We start from the raw sequence: 22,949 nt of genomic DNA, 5'->3' as shown, positions 1-22,949 counted from the left end.
TTACATTAAACCGTGACAGCAGTTCACAATTATTTCTTGCTTGTCAGGCGCTGTGGTGTCAGGCAGAATTTCCTCCGGGTGCTCCGGTTTCCTCCCACAGTCCAAAGATGTGCAGGTCAGGTGAATTGGCCACGCTAAATTGCCTGTAGTGTTAGGTAAGGGGTAATGTAGGGGTATGGGTGGGTTTCGCTTCGGCAGGTCGGTGTGGACTTGTTGGGCCGAAGGGCCTGTTTCCACACTGTAAGTCTAATCTAATCTAAAGACATTTGGAGACACAAACTTCGGCCTCTTTGTGGGCCCAGGTAGCAGGGCCATTAATGGAAGCCATTTTCTTTCAGCACCGGTTTTTGATTCAAAGCTGAAGGCCCAGCAGAATTTAAAACTGCACATCTGTGGAAACTCTTACAGCTCTTTTCTCATTTCTCAGTTTCAATTTCAACCTCCTGTGTAATAGACGTTACAGTGTTGACATTCTGCCGGGAATTCCCCTTCGAGTTGAATGAAAGAACATCCTTCAGAATCCTCTGAGACTAGGCCGCTCTCTTCTTCTGTGCTTCTGTCTTTCACCTTGCCGTGAGGAACAGGAGCCCTGAAAGTGGGAACAGGAGGAGGCTGTTCAGCCCCTCTGTTCCCTGTTCTGCCCTTTGGCTAAAATCTTGCCTGGTTTTTGCCCCGATAGCGTTAGCTTCTTTGAATGACCTCACCCTGAATGACCCACCAGGACATTGCGTTGAAATTTCCCGTCAACCTCACATTTATTTTTCTGGAAGGTTTTCCACATTGTCAATGACCCCCCTTTTTCTGTGAGTCCTAACATCAGGCCTGTGTCCTGAGGTTTAGTTCCAGTCAGATAGACAGCTGAGGCCCAAGGTTTACAGCTGGATCTCGTTCTGGGTCTGAGTGTCACTCCCAGTCTTGAGTACAACTAAAGCTGCCATTTCAGTGCAGTGCTTATGGGGAGCACTCGGATGCATCATTAAACTGTCTGTCCTTCTCTAAGGTGAAACGTAAGAGATACGAGAATCCATGGCAAGGTGGCTCAGTGGTTAGCACTGCTGCTTCACGGTGCTAGGGACCTGGGTTCGATTCTACCCTCAGGCCACTGTTTTCTGTGTGAGTTCCCTCCGGGTGCTCCAGTTCCCTCCCACAGTCCAAAGAGGTGCAGGTTAGGTGGATTAGACATGGGGAATTGCCCGTAGTGTCAGGGGATGCACAGGTTAGGGTGAATTGGCCATGCTACATTTCCCACAGTGCTCAGGGATGTGTCCGTTTGGGTGGAATGGCCATGGGGAATGCAAGGTGACAGAGATGGGGGGAGAGGGTCTTCACAGGGTCAGGGTAAACCCGTTGTGGGCCGAATGGCCTGCTTCCACACTGCAGGGATAACACGAGGAACAGAAGAATCGGGTCCTGATACATGTCACTCAATCGACTTTGCAAAAACAGATGAGCTGAGTCATTCTCATGTTGCGGTTTGTGTGGGAGCTGGCCGTGTGCAGATTGACTGCTGTGTTTCCCACCATGCGTCTCCAAACGTCTTTCTGTCTGACAGACCTAAGAATGGCTTTGAAATGCTGTCACAGTTGTAACGTAAAGGGCAAAAAAAGCAACCAATTTACTCTCAGCAAACTCTTCCAAGTGTGAGATAATCTATGGGCTTCACAAGCTGTGAAATACGTTGGGATGCCACCTGGTTGTGAAAATAAATCCAAACCAGTCTTTTGTATGTTTAGTCTTGCCTTGGTCTGGACGCCCCATTTTGTCTGCAAAGATATCTGCAAAGAGGGACAAATTGCCAAGGCTTCTGACCTTGGACACTATCAGGACACACACACAAGAATGCCAAATTTCCAGTGATTCCAACAACTTACAAGACAGGGAAAAAAGATGCTGATTGAGAAAAACATTGCCATTGGGAAAACAATGGGGATCTATAGAATCCCTACAGTCTGGGAGCAGGCCATTCGGCCCATCAAGTCCATACCGATCCTCCAAAGAGCATCCCACCCTATCCCCATAGTCTTGCATTTCCCATGACTAACCCGCCTAGTCTAATCCACGGCAACTCCCACACAAACCGCAACGTGAGAATGACTCAGCTCATCTGTTTTTGCAAAGTCGATTGAGTGACAAGTATCAGGACCCGATTCTTCTGTTCCTCGTGTTATCCCTGCAGTGTGGAAGTAGGCCATTCGGCCCACAACGGGTTTACACTGACCCTGTGAAGACCCTCTTCCCCATATCTCTGTCACCCTGCATTCCCCATGGCCAATCCACCCGAACGTACACATTCCTGGGCACTGTGGGAAATGTAGCATGGCCAATTCACCCTAACCTGCATATCCTTGGACTGTGGGAGGAAACCAGAGCACCCAGAGGAAACCCACGCAGACACGGGGAGAAGGTGCAAACTCCATACAGACGGACGCCCCAGGATGGAATCGAACCCGGGTTACTAGTGCAGTGAGGCAGCAATGCTAGCCACTGAGCCACCGTGCCATCCTATAGACTCCCCAAGCTCCAGGGAACAAGATCAAAAGTCACACAACACCAGGTTATAGAGCAATAGGTTTATTTGAAATCACAATGACTTCACCTGATGAAAGAGCGGAGCTCAGAAAGCTTGTGATTTCAAATAAATCTGTTGGATTATAACCTGGTGTCATGTGACCTCTGACTTTGTCCACCCCAGTCCAACACCGGCACCTCCACATCATGGGAACGTGATACAAGACCGGAACCTCTTCCTTTTGTTTGAGAGCAATGGGTCTCAATTCTAGCAAGCACCTCCCCAACCAATCAGCACCCTTCCTTTCCTGCAGAATAATCTGTTGCATCTGCTCAAAGTTTGGCATTCTTGTATTGGTCCTGATGAGTGTGACGTGAGAAACATCGATAACATGCCTCTCTCTTCAGCAGTGATGCCAAGACTGGTGTCTCTCCAAGTCTGTACAGGACATTGGTTAGGCCCCTGTTGGAATATTGCGTGCAATTCTGGTCTCCTTCCTATCGGAAAGATGTTGTGAAACTTGAAAGGGTTCAGAAAAGATTTACAAGGATGTTGCCAGGGTTGGAGGATCTGAGCTACAGGGAGAGGCTGAACAGGCTGGGGCTGTTTCCCTGGAGCATCGGAGGCTGAGGGGTGACCTTATAGAGGTTTATAAAATCATGAGTGGTATGGATCGGGTAAATAGACAAAGTCTTTTCCCTGGAGTGGAGGAGTCCAGAACTAGAGGGCATAGGTTTAGGGTGAGAGGGGAAAGATATAAAAGAGACCTACGGGGCAACGTTTTCACTCAGAGGATGGCGTGTGTATGGAATGAGCTGCCAGAGGAAGTGGTGGAGGCTGGTACAATTGCAACATTTAAGAGGCATCTGGATGGGCTATCAATAGAAGGGTTTGGAGGGATATGGGCCAACTGTTAGCAAGTGGGACTAGATTGGGTTGGGATATCTGGTTGGCATGGATGGGTTGGACCGAAGGGTCTGTTTCCGTGCTGTACATCTCTATGACTTTGTGACTTTAAGTCGGGTTAAGTTACAGAGAGCCAATTATTTCTTCTCTCATTTCCAGCTCAAAGGTGCCATGTCAGAGTATCTCAAGGCTGAGGGGGGTTGCAAGTTTAGCAGCTACGGGTGTACGTTTAAGGTGAGTGCCGTCTCCAAGAGACAACATGTCAAACCAGCGGAATTGCAGACTGAGGTGGTGGAAGTGCAGGTAGTGTAAAGGGTTAGTACTCAAGTATGTACATAACAAATCCCGTCAGCAGTGATGTAAACAATTGCATTATGGAGAGAAGAGAAATGAAACTGTGTGAACCTTGCTCTGCATCTAAAAGTGTACATCTTTCATAGAGCGTTGAATAGACAGTTGAAAAGACGTCCAAACTACCTAAGTAAATGTAGAATACCCAATCTCTTCCAAGTCTCAGCACCAACATTCCAGAATCCATAGGGCTCCCCCCCACTACCCCAATTTTGCGAATGGATTGAATAAGTCAACCTGGAGAGAATGCGTCCACTTGTGGAAGAGTCCAAATTTAGGGTTCACAAGCGCAAGAGAGTTAGTCTTAAATCCAGTCTGAAAATAAGATAAAATTGCTTCACGCAGTGGGTTTTCAGGATCATTAGCACAGATATGACCATGGGTTGATCATCCAACTCAAAAGCCCCTTCCCATTGCTCCCCCACATCGTTTGATTCCTTTTGCCCCAACTGCTACATCCAAATCCTTCTGGAAAACATCCAATATTTTGGCTTCAACCACTTTCTGTGGTAGAGAATTCCACAGGCTCTCTCCCTGACTCTCTGGGTGAAGGCCTCATCTCAGGCCTACTCTGTCTCCTTAGACTTTGAGGTTTAGGCCGATATCTGCAGAAAGGAAAGGAGGTGGGTACCGGAGAGAAAAGGGGACAGGCAGAGATGCTGAAACGATGTGGCTGGAATGGGAGGAGTCTCATGCCGGGTATAAGCCCCAGCGCTGACCCGTTGGGCCCAATGGCCTTGTCCATGGTGCCTAGCTCTCGATAACTCTCCAGAGGCTTCCTGGAAAGTGAAGAAACTGGGCTGGTTCTGTTTGCAAATGTAAAGGGGCCTGGCTGAAGATGTTGATGGCCTAGAATGCACTGAATGCTGATCAAGCCCAACTCCTCCCTCCCCGGCTCCTCGGTCATGATAGGACAGATAAATTCTCCCAAAGAGGAAAACTGGGAAGTTAGGAGTAAACGATCACCCAAAGAATAATAAATTTGATGAATGCGGTTCACTGAAGTTGTCATTGTTAATGGTTCATATTCAAGAGAGCAGTATATCACTCACGGAGAGTAAGGTTCAGGTGGGAGTCAACATTGAGTGAAACGACCATATTCCTCGGAGTTTAAACCGAATTGGGGCTGATCTTGAAATGTACAGAATTCCGTGAGGTCTCAACAGGGTAGATCCTCATTGGCTGTTACCCCTGGATAGAGGGTCTAGAATGAAGTGGGTGGGGAGGGGTGTCACAGTCTCAGGGTGACGGTCGGCCATTTTGGACCAAGATGAGGGGAAATGTCTTCACCTCAGAGGCCGGTGAATCTTTGGTCCTCTCTACCCCTGAAAACCCGACGTGTTCGACCCGTTGAATAATATTAAGTCAGAACTCGATGGAGGGGAGAGTGTGGGGAACTAGAGTGGAGTTATGTTGACGGCAGGAGCAGTCATGATGGGCTGAGTGGCCCGCAGCTGCTGCTGTGATGTTAGACCCAGGGCCCCGAATCCTGGGACAAACCGTAGACAGAGGAAGGCTTGCCCGTCCGTGATGACATTAAGATGCGTTCTTCTTTCATGAAACAAACAGGGACCAAGTCAAAAGGCCAAAGAACACGAAACACAGTCGGTGGAGCAGCACCTGCTGCTGGTGCTGCTAAGAAACAAGGCGCTGGAGGAGAAGGTAAAGGATAACAGGCCGGGCAACATCATTCCTGATTCACACGCACTCCGGATTGAAATGCAATCGTGTACCATTTTGTCCTTCTCAGCCTGCCGTTGTCATGTGACCTCAAGTGTAAGGCTTATACACACACAAGGTCATCCCCATCTCATAGGCCAGACAGCAAACTCCCTGGTTGCCCCTAGACGTGACAAACCCGACAGTACAGAAAGAGGCCAGTTGGCCCATCGAGTCCACACCAACCCTCCGAAGATCATCCCACCCAAAGCCTGTCGCTCCACTTTTCTCCCGGCTAACCTGCACATCCCTGGGCACTATGGGACAATTTAGCACGGCCAGTCCACCCTAACCTGCACATCCCTGGGCACTATGGGACAATTTAGCACGGCCAATCCACCCTTACCTGCACATTCCTGGGCACTATGGGACAATTTAGCACGGCCAATCCACCCTAACCTGCACATCCCTGGGCACTATGGGACAATTTAGTATGGTCAATCCACCCTTACCTGCACATCCCTGGGGACTATGGGGACAGTTTAGCATGGCCAATCCACCCTAACCTGCACATCCCTGGGCACTATGGGACAATTTAGCATGGCCAATCCACCCTTACCTGCACATCCCTGGGCACTATGGGGACAGTTTAGCACGGCCAATCCACCCTAACCTGCACATCCCTGGGCACTATGGGACAATTTAGCATGGCCAATCCACCCTAACCTGCACATCCCTGGGCACTATGGGGCAATTTAGCATGGCCAATCCACCCTAACCTGTACATCCCTGGGCACTATGGGACAACTTAGCACGGCCAATCCACCCTAACCTGCACATCCCTGGACACTATGGGACAATTTAGCATGGCCAATCCACCCTAACCTGCACATCCCTGGACACTATGGGACAATTTAGCACGGCCAATCCACCCTAACCTGCACGTCCCTGGACACTATGGGACAATTTAGCTCGGCCAATCCACCCTAACCTGCACGTCCCTGGACACTATGGGACAATTTAGCACGGCCAATCCACCCTAACCTGCACGTCCCTGGACACTATGGGACAATTTAGCACGGCCAATCCACCCTAACCTGCACGTCCCTGGACACTATGGGACAATTTAGCACGGCCAATCCACCCTAACCTGCACATCCCTGGACACTATGGGCAATTTAGTGAGGGAGGGTGTGGTGAGGGAGTGGGTAGTTGAGGGAGGGCGTAGTGAGGGCGGGGGTAATGAATGAAGAGGGAGCTGAGGGGTAAATGGGGTCAGGGATGTTTGGTTCTGCAATGTTCACATGCCGTGGCTGGGAACTGGGCCAGTGAGATGTGTATCTGAGAGACTCTCATTGGCTCATGACCTCTTTGCCCTCGCTGTTTCTTACCAAGAATTTGAGATATTTGCATATTGATAAATGCGGTGTGTTCTCTGTCTCCCGGTGCCGTCATTAGTTTCACTGATAACTTCCTCTGGCCCTCAACCCCTTTCAAAACTCCCTCCTTCCTACCCTCACCCCTGCCTGTTCCCGAATCCTCTTCTCTCCCAGACTCTGCCTTTCCCTAATGCCTGAATCCCGGAGCAATTTGAAAGCGACGTTAAGATGCAGGAAACAGGGATGCATTGACAAGCAGACAGAGGGGCTGCTAGGACAATGTATGATAGAGATAGAGGCCATTCGGCCCAAACCAGGCCGTGCTGATCTTCAAGCTTCACTCGCGCCTCCTCCTCACCTCAATGTCCATCGACACTCTCTGACCCCTTCTCCCTCATCTGATTATCCGGCCTCCAAAACACACCCACACCTTTCACCTCCCTGTGGAACTGACCTCCATATTCTCCCCACTCTCTGGGCAAAGACGTTCATGCTGAACTCCTGATGGGATTCTCTTGGGAATTAACCTATATTGACAGCTTCCAGTTACACACACCCCAGAAACAACTCAACTGGAGAATTTCACATCCGTAAAATCCTTGAAGGGATTTCACCCTGGTTTCAGCACGGGTGGCGCAGTGGTTAGCACTGCCGCATCCCAGCGACCAGGGACTCGGGTTCCATTCCACGCACTGTCTGTCTGTGTGGAGTTTGTACATTCTCTCTGCATCTGTGTGGCTTTTCTCCGGGTGCTCTGGTTTCCTCCCATAGTCCAAAGGCGTGCAGATTAGGACGGAATTCTTTTTTATTAGATTAGATTCCCTACAGTGTGGAAACAGGCCCTTCGGCCCAACAAGTCCACACCGACCCTCTGAAGAGCAACTCACCCAGACCCATTCCCCTACATTTACCCCTGACTAAAGCACTTAACACTACGAGGAACTTAGCATGGCCAATTCACCTGACTTGCACTAGTGTCAGGGATGTGTAGGTTAGGGTGGATTGGCCGTGCTAAATTACCCATAGTGCCCAGGGATGTGCAGGTTAGGGTGGATTGGCCGTGCTAAATTGTCCCATAGTGCCCAGGGATGTGCAGGTTAGGGTGGATTGGCCGTGCTAAATTGTCCCACAGTGCCCAGGGATGTGCAGGTTAGGGTGGATTGGCCGTGCTAAATTACCCATAGTGCCCAGGGATGTGCAGGTTAGGGTGGATTGGTCGTGCTAAATTGTCCCACAGTGCCCAGGGATGTGCAGGTTAGGGTGGATTGGCCGTGCTAAATTGTCCCACAGTGCCCAGGGATGTGCAGGTTAGGGTGGATTGGCCATGCTAAATTGTCCCATAGTGTTCAGAGATGTACAGGTTAGGGTGGATTGGCCGTGCTAATTTGTCCCACAGTGCCCAGGGATGTGCAGGTTAGGGTGGATTGGCCATTCTAAATTGTCCCATAGTGTTCAGAGATGTACAGGTTAGGGAGGATTGGCCGTGCTAAATTGTCCCATAGTGTTCAGGGATGTACAGGTTAGGGTGGATTGGCCGTGCTAAATTGTCCCATAGTGTTCAGGGATGTGCAGGTTAGAGTGAATTGGCCATGCTAAAATGTCCCATAGTGCCCAGGGATGCGCATGTTAGTGTGGATGGACCATGCTAAATTGTCCCATAGTGTTTAGGGACGTGCATGTTAGGGTGGATTGGCCATGCTAAATTGTCCCGTAGAGTCCAGGGATGTGCATGTTAGGGTGGATTGGCCATGCTAAATTGTCCCATAGCGTCCAGAGATGTGCATGTTAGGGTGGATTGGCCATGCTAAATTGTCCCGTAGAGTCCAGGGATGTGCAGGTTAGGGTGGATTGACCATGCTAACTTGTCCCATAGTGTTTAGGGATGTGCAGGTTATGGTGGATTGGCCATGCTAAATTGTCCCACAGTGTCCAGAGATGCGCATGTTAGTGTGGATTGACCATGCTAAATTGTCCCATAGTGTTTAGGGACGTGCAGGTTAGGGTGGATTGACCATGCTAAATTGTCCCATAGCGTCCAGAGATGTGCATGTTAGGGTGGATTGGCCATGCTAAATTGTCCCGTAGAGTCCAGGGATGTGCATGTTAGGGTGGATTAGCCATGCTAAATTGTCCCATAGCGTCCAGAGATGTGCATGTTAGGGTGGATTGGCCATGCTAAATTGTCCCGTAGAGTCCAGGGATGTGCAGGTTAGGGTGGATTGACCATGCTAACTTGTCCCATAGTGTTTAGGGATTTGCAGGTTAGGGTGGATTGACTATGCTAAATTGTCCCATAGTGTCCAGAGATGTGCAGGTTAGGGAAGATTGGCCGTGCTAAATTGTCCCATAGTGTCAAGGGATATGCAGGTTAGTTTGGATTGGCCGTGCTAAATTGTCCCGTAGTGTCCAGGGATGTGCAGGTTAGGGTGGATTGGCCATGCTAAATTGTCCCATAGTGTTCAGAGGTGTACAGGTTAGGGAGGATTGGCCGTGCTAAATTGTCCCATAGTGTTCAGGGATGTACAGGTTAGGGTGGATTGGCCGTGCTAAATTGTCCCATAGTGTTCAGGGATGTGCAGGTTAGAGTGAATTGGCCATGCTAAAATGTCCCATAGTGCCCAGGGATGCGCATGTTAGTGTGGATTGACCATGCTAAATTGTCCCATAGTGTTTAGGGACGTGCATGTTAGGGTGGATTGGCCATGCTAAATTGTCCCGTAGAGTCCAGGGATGTGCAGGTTAGGGTGGATTGACCATGCTAACTTGTCCCATAGTGTTTAGGGATGTGCATGTTATGGTGGATTGGCCATGCTAAATTGTCCCACAGTGTCCAGAGATGCGCATGTTAGTGTGGATTGACCATGCTAAATTGTCCCATAGTGTTTAGGGACGTGCAGGTTAGGGTGGATTGACCATGCTAAATTGTCCCATAGCGTCCAGAGATGTGCATGTTAGGGTGGATTGGCCATGCTAAATTGTCCCGTAGAGTCCAGGGATGTGCATGTTAGGGTGGATTAGCCATGCTAAATTGTCCCATAGCGTCCAGAGATGTGCATGTTAGGGTGGATTGGCCATGCTAAATTGTCCCGTAGAGTCCAGGGATGTGCAGGTTAGGGTGGATTGACCATGCTAACTTGTCCCATAGTGTTTAGGGATTTGCAGGTTAGGGTGGATTGACTATGCTAAATTGTCCCATAGTGTCCAGAGATGTGCAGGTTAGGGAAGATTGGCCGTGCTAAATTGTCCCATAGTGTCAAGGGATATGCAGGTTAGTTTGGATTGGCCGTGCTAAATTGTCCCGTAGTGTCCAGGGATGTGCAGGTTAGGGTGGATTGGCCATGCTAAATTGTCCCATAGTGTTCAGGGATGTACAGGTTAGGGTGGATTGGCCGTGCTAAATTGTCCCATAGTGTTCAGGGATGTGCAGGTTAGAGTGAATTGGCCATGCTAAAATGTCCCATAGTGCCCAGGGATGCGCATGTTAGTGTGGATGGACCATGCTAAATTGTCCCATAGTGTTTAGGGACGTGCATGTTAGGGTGGATTGGCCATGCTAAATTGTCCCGTAGAGTCCAGGGATGTGCATGTTAGGGTGGATTGGCCATGCTAAATTGTCCCATAGCGTCCAGAGATGTGCATGTTAGGGTGGATTGGCCATGCTAAATTGTCCCGTAGAGTCCAGGGATGTGCAGGTTAGGGTGGATTGACCATGCTAACTTGTCCCATAGTGTTTAGGGATGTGCAGGTTATGGTGGATTGGCCGTGCTAAATTGTCCCACAGTGTCCAGAGATGCGCATGTTTGTGTGGATTGACCATGCTAAATTGTCCCATAGTGTTTAGGGACGTGCAGGTTAGGGTGGATTGACCATGCTAAATTGTCCCATAGCGTCCAGAGATGTGCATGTTAGGGTGGATTGACCATGCTAAATTGTCCCGTAGAGTCCAGGAATGTGCAGGTTAGGGTGGATTGACCATGCTAACTTGTCCCATAGTGTTTAGGGATGTGCAGGTTAGGGTGGATTGACTATGCTAAATTGTCCCATAGTGTCCAGAGATGTGCAGGTTAGGGAAGATTGGCCGTGCTAAATTGTCCCATAGTGTCCAGAGATGTGCAGGTTAGTTTGGATTGGCCGTGCTAAATTGTCCCATAGTGCCCAGGGATGTGCTGATTTGGGTGGGTTGGCCATGCTAAATTGTCCCATAGTGTCCAAGGATGTGCTGGTTAGGGTGGATTGGCCTTGCTAAATTGTCCCATAGTGCACAGGGATGTGCAGGTTAGGGTGGATTGGCCTTGCTAAGTTGTCCCATAGTGTCCAGGGATGTACAGGTTAGGGTGGATTGGCCGTGCTAAGTTGTCCCATAGTGCCCAGGGATGTGCAGGTGAGGCCATGAGAAGTGTAGGGTGACAGGGATGGAGTGGGTTTGTGCGATACGCTCTTCAGAGGGTCAGTGTGGCCTCAATGGGCCGAATGGCCTGCTTCCACACTGTAGAGCTTCTGTGATCCGCAATACTTCTCTCCCGGAATTCATTTTCCAAGATAATGGGATCCGAGTCGGCGAGGAGCATCACGTTACTGGGATTTATTTTGTAAATGTTCTCAGCCCCCTCCCCAGTGTCTCTCGTTTAAAATGGTGACCCAAAGCTCAGACAGGGTTCTGAGGCTGGGGTAATGAAGGCTCAATATGGGGTATACAAAAGGAATCACCAGTTTGACACGCCCAATTCAAGTCTCCTATGGCTCAAGTTCTGAACTCGTTGGCCTTTCTTACTCTGAGCTGGAAAAGCTGAGCTCAATCTGGTGTTGTCACTGAATTCCCTTCCAATTCATCTAAGGGTCCCAGTCTGGATAAGTGGCGCAGTGAGTAGTGTCCCTGTCTCCTGGTTCGGGTTCCATGGAAGACATGAAGCTATGTATCAAGTTGTAAGTCCTATCAACAACCATCAATGGTGGGCTGTAAGATAGGGAGAGTTTCATGGTTAACCATGGGATGGGGAAGAAATTTGGAACCTGTACCATCTTTTCTTTATATTTCAAAAATATACTTTATTCATAAAATAATTTGATGGTCTGTATAGTTGGTCATGCCATACATATGTAAACATTTACATACAGAGATCAGAATTTATCATTTTTATATACAGGTCTGTACGTTTTTCAACCATATGCCCATATATTTAGCTGAGGCGTCAGCAGAGCCCAAATGACTGCGTGGGCCCCCTGTTCTTCTTTGGCAGGCAGATGTTACACGGTGGTCTTTCCCCACCACGCCTTGGCGGCAGCTGCCCCAAGCTTCAGCGCGTCCCTCAACACGTAGTCCTGGACCTTGGAATGTGCCAGTCTGCAACACTCAGTCGGGGTCAACTCCTTCAGCTGGAAGATCAACAGGTTTCGGATCACCCAGAGAGCGTCCTTCACCGAGTTGATGATCCTTCAGTTGATGTTCGTCTCGGTGTGCGTCCTGGGGAACAGGCCGTAGAGCACGCAGTCCCGCATCACGGCGCTGCTCGGGACGAACCTCGACAAACACCACTGCATTCCTCTCCAGACTTCCTCTGCATAGGCACATTCTAGAAGGAGGTGTGTGACAGTCTCTTCCCCCCGCAGCCGCTTCGAGGGCAGCGTGCGGTGCGGCTGAGAGTCCGGTCGTGCGTAAAGGATCTCACAGGCAGAGCCCTTCCCACCACCAGCCAAGCCATGTCTTGGTGCTTGTTGGAAAGTTCTGGCGATGACACCTGTACCATCACTGTCCATTGCTCTGGACTCACAATGAGCAGGTAAAACTGAACAGTGAGGCAGAGTAAGAGGCTATAGGTCAATGCAGCAATCAGGAGGCATGTCTTAACCTTGTAGAGAGGTCAAAGAATCCTTTGTGGATTGAAACTTCTGAAAGAGTGTTCTGTTTTATCCACAGGTCTCCGAACTCAAGAGTGAGATCAAAGAGAAACACAGTGTCTTACAAAAGCTGGCCGGTCAGATTCCGAAAATGGAGAAGGAAATGTCTTTGACGAACCAATCGGTGAACAGAAGTGAGATCAAATTGAACCAATCGCAGGTCAGTTCTATAACCAGGGAGAGAGAGAGAAAAAACACGCATTGGGATCGACGGCGCAGCACAAAGCCAACCAATGACAGGTCCCTTCAATGGCTGTTTATCAAGATTGACCAATCACAAGTTACTTCCACAGGACGCCTGAGCCAATTGTGAATCAGCCACATCAGGCTGACTCTACCAAGCCTTGTCTCCATATAACAGTGAGGGGGGCAGGCAATGGCTGAATCTAATTATTGCTGGACTGTTAAGCCATCGACCCAAGTAATGTTCTGGGGACCTGGGTTCAAATCCTGCCATGGCAGATGGTGGAATTTGAATCCAACATAAACCTAGAATTAAGAGTCGAAAGATCATGAAAGCCTTGTTGGAAAATCCCATCTGGTTCACTAATGTCCCTTTTAGGGAGGGAAATCTGCCATCCTTACCCGGTTTGGCCTACACGTGACTCCAGACCCACAGTTGACTTTTAACTGTCGGCTAAGAGAGACACAAAGTTGTAACAGTTCGTACAAAGTACTGTCAGCAGTTGGACAGCAGTGGTTTAAGAAGCTCACTCATCACCACCCTCTGAAGGGCAATGGGAACAGGTCATCAATACTGGAACCAGCCAACAATGTCTATGTTCCATGAGTGAATTTTAAAAACACACTATTAAAATTGGCTCGTTGAGAGTTAATGTTTCCAGTGCCCCGTACCCACCCTTGTTCAGTTTTACTTTCTCTCCTAGACCCTGCTGGGTTTCTCCAGCAGTTTCAGATTTCCAGCTCCCATGTTTGTTCACTTCTCGCAGTGAGTTGTTGTTTTCCAGACTGTAGGAAGGACGGCTGTGGTATTCCTCAGGGATTGTTATGATAGATTAATAGTCTAGAGTTTGAGGTGCAATTTCAAAACCTAAGCATGACTCAAAAGAGGCGATTAATCGAGCCTTTGTTTAATTCAGATGCAAGGGAGCAGATGTACCAACTTGTGTCTCGGTCATGGTCGACTGTGGTCTCTTTTTATCACTTTGTACCCTCAACAGATTAATTTCAACCCCCCGTTAAAGATAACATGAAAGGAAAGGATTTATGAGGATGTTGTTGGGGTGGTGGATTTGAGAAGCTGAACAGGCTGGGGCTGTTTTCCCTGGAGTGTCAGAGGCTGAGGGGTGACCTTATAGAGGTTTATAAAATCATGAGGGGCATGGATAGGGTAAATAGACATGGGGGTGGGGGAGTCCAGAACTAGAGGGCATAGGTTTAGGGTGAGAGGGGAACGATATAAAAGGGACCTAAGGGGCAACTATTTTCACACAGAGGGTGGTGCGTGTATGGAATGAGCTGCCAGAGGAAGTGGTGGAGGCTGGTACAATTACAACATTTAAAAGGCATCTGGATGGGTATATGAATAGGAAGGGTTTGGAGGGATATGGGCCAAGTGCTGGCAAATGGCACTAGATAAATTGAGGATATCTGGTCAGCATGGACGAGTTGGACTGAAGGATCTGTTTCCGTGCTGTACATCTCTATGACTCTATGACTATGATCAAAACTTGAGGAGCAGCGTTTTAAGGATGCAGATTGGTGGGAAGGCCCAGGTGAAATTTACTGTAGGTAAGTGTGGTTGAGGGAAAGGCATTTTAAAGGAAAGGGAGCTCTAATGGTACCGTGGTAGTGTCCTTACCTCTGGATATAGATGCCCACTTGCTCTAGAAGGGTGCCGTAATATTCTGAACAGGTCATTTGGGAAATTATCTAAAAACAGAGCGTTACAGTTCTGCAAAGGGGAGCAGAGGGGATCTGCAAAGTGGATTGAGAGCACAGTTTAAAAATTGAGCATCTCCACTCCTTGGGCTTTATTAACGGGGCACAGAGGGCAAGGTCTAAAAGGTTCTGGTGAATTTGTATAGAACATTAGTTCATCCTCAGCTGGAGAGAGGTGATCTGTCCTTCAGGAAGGTGTGAATTCATTGGAGGCAGCAGAGACGGGATTCGGAAGAATGATTCCAGGGATTAGTGAACAGGATAGATTGGAAAAACAGGGATTGATCGTGGAAGGAGAGAAGATTGAGAGCAGATTTGATCGAATCTTGAGGGAACTGATAGGGAGAAGCTGTTCCCATCAGTGAAAGGATCAACAACTGATTCTTGATTTGAGGTGAAAGAAACAAGGAAGGTACAAAGAAATGAATAGGCCCTTCGGCCCACCAAGCCTGTGCTGACACATGATGCCTTTCTAAACTAAAACCTTTTGCCTCGACGCGGTCTGTATCTCTCTGTTCCCTGCCTGTTCCTGTATCTGTCAAGGTGTCTCTTACGCGTTGGTATTGTACCTATCTCATCTGGCAGCGCATTCCAGGCACTTACCACCCTCTGTGTAAAAAAAAACCTGCCTCTCACATCTCCTTTAAACTTACTTCAATTTACCTTAATCCCATGTGCCCCAGTCATTGACGTTTCTACCCTGGGAAAAAGACTCAAAGTATCCATCCTATCTACGCCCCGTTCCACGCCCCAATCTATGACGCTATCCATGACCCTCAGAACTTTGTAAACTTCTATCAAGTTCCCCCTGAGCCTCCAAGTGAAAACAAATACCCTCCAAACAAGAAGCTAATACTCTCCAAACCAGGCAACGTCCTGGTAAATCTTTTCTGTTCCCTCTCTGAAGCCTCCACATCCCTGTACAGTGTAGGGACCAGAACTGTACACAAGGAGAAACGTTTTCATGTCGTGGGTGGTGCAGGTCAGGAATCCACTATCAGAGAAAGCTGTTCAGGCAGATATTGGATAATCATCAGAAAAGGCAACATTTGCAGGGGGTCCACATCATAGGGGTGGGCTGGCACTAGGGAACATTGTTCTTCTAGAGAACATGCACAGACACAATGGTCCAAATGGTCTTTCTCTGAGCTGTAGGTATTGTATTTTCACAATAAACACTCACAGGACAAGTACACCATAAACACACACACAGAGACGCGCACACACACACACACGCACAGACATGCGTACACATAGACACACACAGACATGCACACACACATAGATATGCGCACACACACACAGACATGCGCACACATAGACAAACACACACGTACATGTACACACACAAGAACACACACAGACACACACAGACATGCGCACACACACACAGACATGCGTGCACACACACAGACACACATGCACACACATAGACAAACACACGTACATGTACACACACATGAACACACACAGACATGCGCACACATAGACAAACACACACGTACATGTACACACACATGAACATACACAGACACACACAAAACACACACACAGACATGCGCACACACACACACACAGACATGCACACACACAGACATGCACACACACATGTGCACACACGCAGAGACATGCGCACACACACGCAGACATGCGCACACACACAGACATGCGTACACACACAGAGACATGCACACACACAGACATGCGTGCGCGCACACACCAGACATGCGCACACACACACAGAGACATGCGCGCACACACACACACACATAGACATACGCGCACACACACAGACATGCGCACACACACTCAGAGATGCTCACACACACACATGTGCACACACACACAGACATGCGCACACATAGACAAACACACACATACATGTACACGCACATGAACACATGCAGACACACACAAACATTACGCAGAGACCTCGTCCATGGAGTTAGCTAATGTCCTTTAGGGAAGGAAACTGCCATCCTTACCTGGTCTGGCCTACACGTGACTCCAAACCCATAGCAATGTCATTGACTTCTAACTGCCCTCTGGGTAATTAGGGATGGGTAATAAATGCTGCCTGGCTAGCAACACCCTCATCCCATTAATGAACCAATCACAATGACTGTTACTGTCCAGGTAGCATGGTTCAACCAATCCGTCATGTGACTGCTAAACCATGGTCAAATCTCTCATTTTTACAGAAAACATTGGCTGTGCACACTGACAGGCTGCATCAGGTTGAGCAGGAGCTACTGGAGAGGCGCAAATTACAGGAAAACTTAAAACAAGAACTCCTGTCAGTCCGTTATAACACGGGAAACCTGTCCAGTCGGCTATCATTCCTAGAGACTGGCCAAAGCTCCCCCTGCCTCTACAGAGGTGTCAGTAACTCAGGTGAGTGCAATGGGGCTTAGGAATTGACAGACAATTCATATTCTCAAGAAATGCTAACTGTTGCTGTCCCATCCCATTCTGAGTTTGGGAACCATTCTATGTTCGGGGTTAGATCCTGTTGCAAAGCAGAGGTTGACCCCCGTCCGAGAACTAAAACTGAAACACCCAAAGGGGAGCACTTCATTCTGTAATCTGTAAAGAGATGGTGAAAAGTGGTGTGACCTGCTTTTCAGCAACTTCTCGTGGTTAAATAAAATAAATCCCCTGACACTCACTTTAAAATCAACAAGTAACAATCTACTTATCTAACTCTAACAGTGAACAACGTAACTAAACGATTCACAAACTGAATAAATCCCACCTAACTAACTATTCCCAAATAAAACAAGATTCTAATAATATGCTGTTCCAATAAATACAAGTCCCACTCATTTAACAAAAATAGAATTTAATCTCTCATAATTACAGACAGGTTAAGTGTCTTCTGGAATATTCCGTCCCTTCTCCCATTGAGTCTTCCATCAGGAATGCCTTTTTTGTTGTTGGTACTGTTGTTATTTTGCTTTCTCTAAGACATAGAAGACACTGTGAGAGCCAGAAATTCGAGATAGAGAGAGAGAGAGCGAGCGAGAGAGAGAGAGAGAGAGAGAGAGAGCTGAGGGCCGTTAGTTCTGGCTTGCTTTGAGGTCTTTATCCAACTGCCCCCTTCTTTTATACCTGCGATGACATAATATTTCTTACAATAGGATCAGTCCCATGTTGTCAAAACCATCAGATTTCAATTTAATAGGTGTTCGGTATCTAAGTACCTGGTTCAAATTGATTGGCTAAATTCAAAAGCCGGTTGCTGAGCAACTCAGCCAGGCCAGCAGGGGCTGACCGGCCCTCCCAGTCACCGCCCATTTCAATTCCCCCACCCCTCCTTTTCCAACATGACCATCCTTGGCCTCCTCCATGCCTCAATGATCCACACTGCAAATTGGAGGAACAACATCTCATCCTCTGCCTGGGCAGCCTACCGCCTGGATGACTCAACACTGAGTTCTCCAATTTCAAATAACCTCCACTCCCATCCCCTGAATCCCCTCTCAGCCCCTCCACCCCCTTCCACTGGTCCCAACCCATTTATTCCTCCCATTGACCAAGCAAGTGGTACCCTCTGCCTATCTTCACCTATCCCCACTTCACCACCCTGCCCCCACAACTCCTTTTATCTGCAGCCTCCCCCACATCCACCCCCAGTCCTGAAGAAGGGTTACACCTGAAACATCGACTTCTCCCTCCTGACGCTGCCTGCCTTGCTGTGTTCCCCCAGCCTCCTGCCTGTCCCTCCTGACGCTGCCTGCCTTGCTGTGTTCCCCCAGCCTCCTGCCTGTCCCTCCTGACGCTGCCTCCTTGCTGTGTTCCCCCAGCCTCCTGCCTGTCCCTCCTGATGCTGCCTGCCTTGCTGTGTTCCCCCAGCCTCCTGCCTGTCCCTCCTGACGCTGCCTGCCTTGCTGTGTTCCCCCAGCCTCCTGCCTGTCCCTCCTGACGCTGCCTGCCTTGCTGTGTTCCCCCAGCCTCCTGCCTGTCCCTCCTGATGCTGCCTGCCTTGCCGTGTTCCCCCAGCCTCCTGCCTGTCCCTCCTGATGCTGCCTGCCTTGCTGTGTTCCCCCAGCCTCCTGCCTGTCCCTCCTGACGCTGCCTGCCTTGCTGTGTCCCCCAGCCTCCTGCCTGTCCCTCCTGATGCTGCCTGCCTTGCTGTGTTCCCCCAGCCTCCTGCCTGTCCCTCCTGATGCTGCCTGCCTTGCTGTGTTCCCCCAGCCTCCTGCCTGTCCCTCCTGACGCTGCCTGCCCCTCCTGACGCTGCCTGCCTTGCTGTGTTCCCCCAGCCTCCTGCCTGTCCACTGCTAACTGTATAGCCTTTCTATACAAATGTTTCAGTTCAGGCTTTCTGCAAACTTTCAACCGGCTGCTCACAGACATCCATTCTAAATCTCTAAGCACAGAAAAAGCACATGATCTTTTAAAGGGACCACGCAATGCTTTCCCCGTTTTACAAACCACCAAGTTCTAACTTCTTGCCTCCCCAGTCGCTAAGTACTGCACCCAACTTCGCAATGATATGTTCACCGTGGCTGCAGTGTGGGATAGTGGGTGGAGGCAGGAACATGGGGTCACGGAGTGAAGAGAAATTCACTCGGAGAGTGCTGAACCTGTGGAATTCTCGGCTGCAGGGGCCCAAGCCTGGGAATACATTCAAGGAAGAGATAGTTTTCCAGACATCAGTGGCAGCAAGGGGTGAAGAGAGAAAGCAACCTGGGTAATCATGAATGACAGAGCAGGCTGGGTTTGGGGCCGAATGTCCCCACTCTTGCCCTATTTTCTGTGTTTCTATTTTCCTGGAAACATCACAGTGCAGAAAGGAATTGCAGAACTGACATAACTCTCAGTGTCAGTTATCGAGTCATAGAGATGTACAGCATGGAAACAGACCCTTCGGTCCAACCCGTCCATGCCGACCAGATATCCCATCCCAATCTAGTCCCACCTGCCAGCACCCGGCCCATATCCCCCCAAACCCTTCCTATTCATATAACCCTCCAGATGCCTTTTAAATGTTGCAATTGTACCAGCCTCCAGCACTTCCTCTGGCAGCTCATTCCATACACGTACCACCCTCTGTGTGAAAAAGTTGCCCCTTAGGTCCCTTTTAAATCTTTTCCCTTCTCACCCTAAACCTATGCCCTCTAGTTCTGGATTCCCCCACCCCAGGGAAAAGACTTTGACTATTTACCCTATTCATGCCCCTCATGATTTTATAAACCTCTATAAGGTCACCCCTCAGCCTCCGATGTTTCAGGGAAAACAGCCCCAGCCTGTTCAGCCTCTCCCTATAGCTCAAATCCTCCAACCCTGGCAAGAACCCAGCACCGATCCTTGTGGCACTCCACTGGTCACAGGCCTCCAGTCTGAAAAACAACCCTCCACCACCACCCTCTGTCTTCTACCTTTGAGCCAGTTCTGTATCCAAATGGCTAGTTCTCCCTGTATTCCATGAGATCTAGCCTTGCTAATCAGTCTCCCATGGGGAACCTTGTCGAACGCCTTACTGAAGTCCATATAGATCACATCTACCACTCTGCCCTCATCAATCATCTTTGTTACTTCTTCAAAAAACACAGTCAAGTTTGTGAGACATGATTTCCCACGCACAAAGCCATGTTGACTATCACTAATCAGTCCTTGCCTTTCCAAACACATGTACATCCTGTCCCTCAGGATTCCCTCCAACAATTTGCCCACCACCGACATCAGGCTCACTGGTCTATAGTTCCCTGGCTTGTCCTTACCACCCTTCTTAAACAGTGGCACCACGTTAGCCAACCTCTAGTCTTCCAGCATCTCCCTGTGACTATCGATGATAGAGATATTTCAGTAAGAGGCCCAGCAATCACTTCTCTAGCTTCCCACAGCATTCTCGGGTACACCTGATCAGGTCCTGGGGATTTATCCACTTTTATGTGTTTCAAGACATCCTGTACTTCCTCCTCTGTAATATGGACATTTTTCAAGATGTCACCATCTATTTCCCCATATTCTATATCTTCCACGTCCTTTTCCACAGTAAATACTGATGCAAAATACTCGATTAATATCTCCCCATCTCCTGCGGCTCCACACAAAGGCCACCTTGCTGATCTTTGAGGGGCCCTATTCTCTCCCTAGTTACCCTTTTGCCCTTAATGTATTTGTAAAAACCCTTTGGATTCTCCTGAATTCTATTTGCCAAAGCTATCTCATGTTCCCTTTTTGCCCTCCTGATTTCCCTCTTAAGTATACTCCTACTGCCTTTATACTCTTCTAAGGATTCACTCGATCTATCCTGTCTGTACCTGACATATACTTCCTTCTTTTTCTTATCCAAACCCTCAATTTCTTTAGTCTTCCAGCATTCCCTACATCTACCGGACTGTCCTTTCACCCTGACAGGAATATACTGTCACTGGACTCTCGTTATCTCATTTCTGAAGGCTTCCAATTTTCTAGCCGTCCCTTTATGGGCAGGTGGTGTCTGACCAATCTCTTTTCTGAGGTTATGTTAGTGCTTGGGCATCCCGCAATCCAGCAGTGAGTTTGGGATCTACCACGGCTGGTGGACACCATGGGATCTGGTGGGTATTATCAGCTTCAGGGGCACATTCAATACATTTCCATTAATGTTTGTTTTTGTTACAGTTACCTTTCAGAGGTTAGTTAGTTAGTTAGTTCGTTAGTTAGTTAAATAGATAGTTAGTATGTTCATTCATTCATTTGTTGGTTAAATAATTAATTCCAAATTAATTAACTAGTCAGTTTGTTAGTTAGTTATACAGTTAACATAGTTATATAGTTACTTAGATAAATATTCAATCAGTGTATTAGTTCATTACTTAGTTAATTAATTGGTTGGTTAATCAATTAGTTAGTTGGCTAGTTAATTGTTAACTAGTTATATAGTGGTGTGTGTGTATGTATGTGTGTGTAAGAGTGTATGTGCGTATGTGTGTGTGTGTAACTAACTATCTAACTAACTAACTGCTGGTTATTTATACAGTTCATGAGCAGAGATGCTAATTCATGAGCTAGTTACCTGGTTAGTTAGTTAGATGGTTAATTAGCTAATTCATTCATTAATTTGTCAGTCAACTAGTTAGTGAATTAGATAATTATTCAGTTGGCTAGCTAGTGGTTAGTTAATTAGTTATTTAACTACTTAGTTGGTTAATAAATTACATGACTAATTAGGTCATTACTGAATTACTTGCCTAGCTAGTTATTTAGTTAATTAGTCAGTTAAGTAGTTAATTAGTTAATCAGATAGTTAATTTAATTAGCAAATTAGTTGGCCAGTTAGGTAATTAGTAAGCTAGTTAGTTTATTGTTTAGTTAGTTAGTTAGTTTCCTCGCTAGAATATTAGGATAACAATGAATATCCCTGGTTATTGATTTCAGAGTTGGTCGAACAGCAAGTTACCCAACACGATAACCTGTTGAGTGTCCACGAGGTGCGACTTGCTGAGATTGATCTCCGCTTTCAGCTGCTGGAGACGGCCAGTTATAACGGGCGCCTGATCTGGAAAATCCGGGACTATGCCCAGCGGAAGCAGGAGGCGGTATCTGGGAAGACCCTGTCCCTGTACAGCCAGCCGTTCTACAGCAGCTCCTTCGGCTACAAGATGTGTGCCAGGGTCTACCTGAACGGCGATGGCATGGGCAAGGGCACCCACCTGTCGCTGTTCTTCGTGGTGATGCGCGGTGAGTACGACCCCCTGCTGCCCTGGCCCTTCAAGCAGAAGGTGACCCTCACTCTCCTGGACCAGGGCCTGGCTAAGGCCCACGTGTCAGATACCTTCAAACCCGACCCCAACAGCTCCAGCTTCCGCAGGCCTCAGAGTGAGATGAACGTGGCGTCCGGCTGCCCGCTGTTTGTGACTCAGACCGTGCTCGAGAACGAGATGCACCACTACATCAAGGACGACACCATCTTCATCAAGGTGACCGTGGACGTGTCGGATTTCCTGGAGCTCTGAACCCCCTGGGTCTCTCTCGCTCGGCCTGCTCCCAATTGTGCAATAGCCCCAGGGTCAAGGGCAGTAGATCCCTTCAGGAACCTGCTGTTAACAGAGAAAGATCAGCCTGTGATCTGGGGCCAGGACAGTAACTTATGGAACTGTATTAATTTCCTTTGTAAATAACATTGAATCTACAAAAAAACTAGTTCATATCATAATATATAGACATATACATCAGCACACACACAGACACACACACATACAGATATACACACAACACAGATACACACAACACATACACACGCACAGATATACACAACACAGACACACACACACACAGATATACACACAACACAGATACACACAACACAGATACACAGACACACACACAGATACACATACACACAGATATACACACAA

The 22,949-nt window shown here is 48.2% G+C and overlaps 1 protein-coding gene across 2 annotated transcripts in view; it reads left to right on the top strand.

Annotated features, from left to right (window-relative positions):
• Window positions 1–22,669, top strand: part of LOC132836696 (TNF receptor-associated factor 3-like) — a 61,088-nt gene extending 38,419 nt beyond the window's left edge. For both annotated transcript variants that reach the window (XM_060856098.1, XM_060856099.1), the window contains exons 7-11: window positions 3,575–3,649; window positions 5,336–5,428; window positions 12,719–12,859; window positions 16,803–16,995; window positions 21,970–22,669. In XM_060856098.1, coding sequence (XP_060712081.1) covers window positions 3,575–3,649; window positions 5,336–5,428; window positions 12,719–12,859; window positions 16,803–16,995; window positions 21,970–22,547 — 1,080 coding nt within the window. In that variant the 3' untranslated portion in view covers window positions 22,548–22,669. The remainder of the gene's footprint in view (window positions 1–3,574; window positions 3,650–5,335; window positions 5,429–12,718; window positions 12,860–16,802; window positions 16,996–21,969) is intronic.
• Window positions 22,670–22,949: the final 280 nt, after the last annotated feature.

Source organism: Hemiscyllium ocellatum, chromosome 47, assembly GCF_020745735.1.
Source record: "Hemiscyllium ocellatum isolate sHemOce1 chromosome 47, sHemOce1.pat.X.cur, whole genome shotgun sequence".
NCBI classification, from domain to species: Eukaryota; Metazoa; Chordata; class Chondrichthyes; order Orectolobiformes; family Hemiscylliidae; genus Hemiscyllium; species Hemiscyllium ocellatum.
This window is presented reverse-complemented; position numbering and strand designations above follow the sequence as displayed.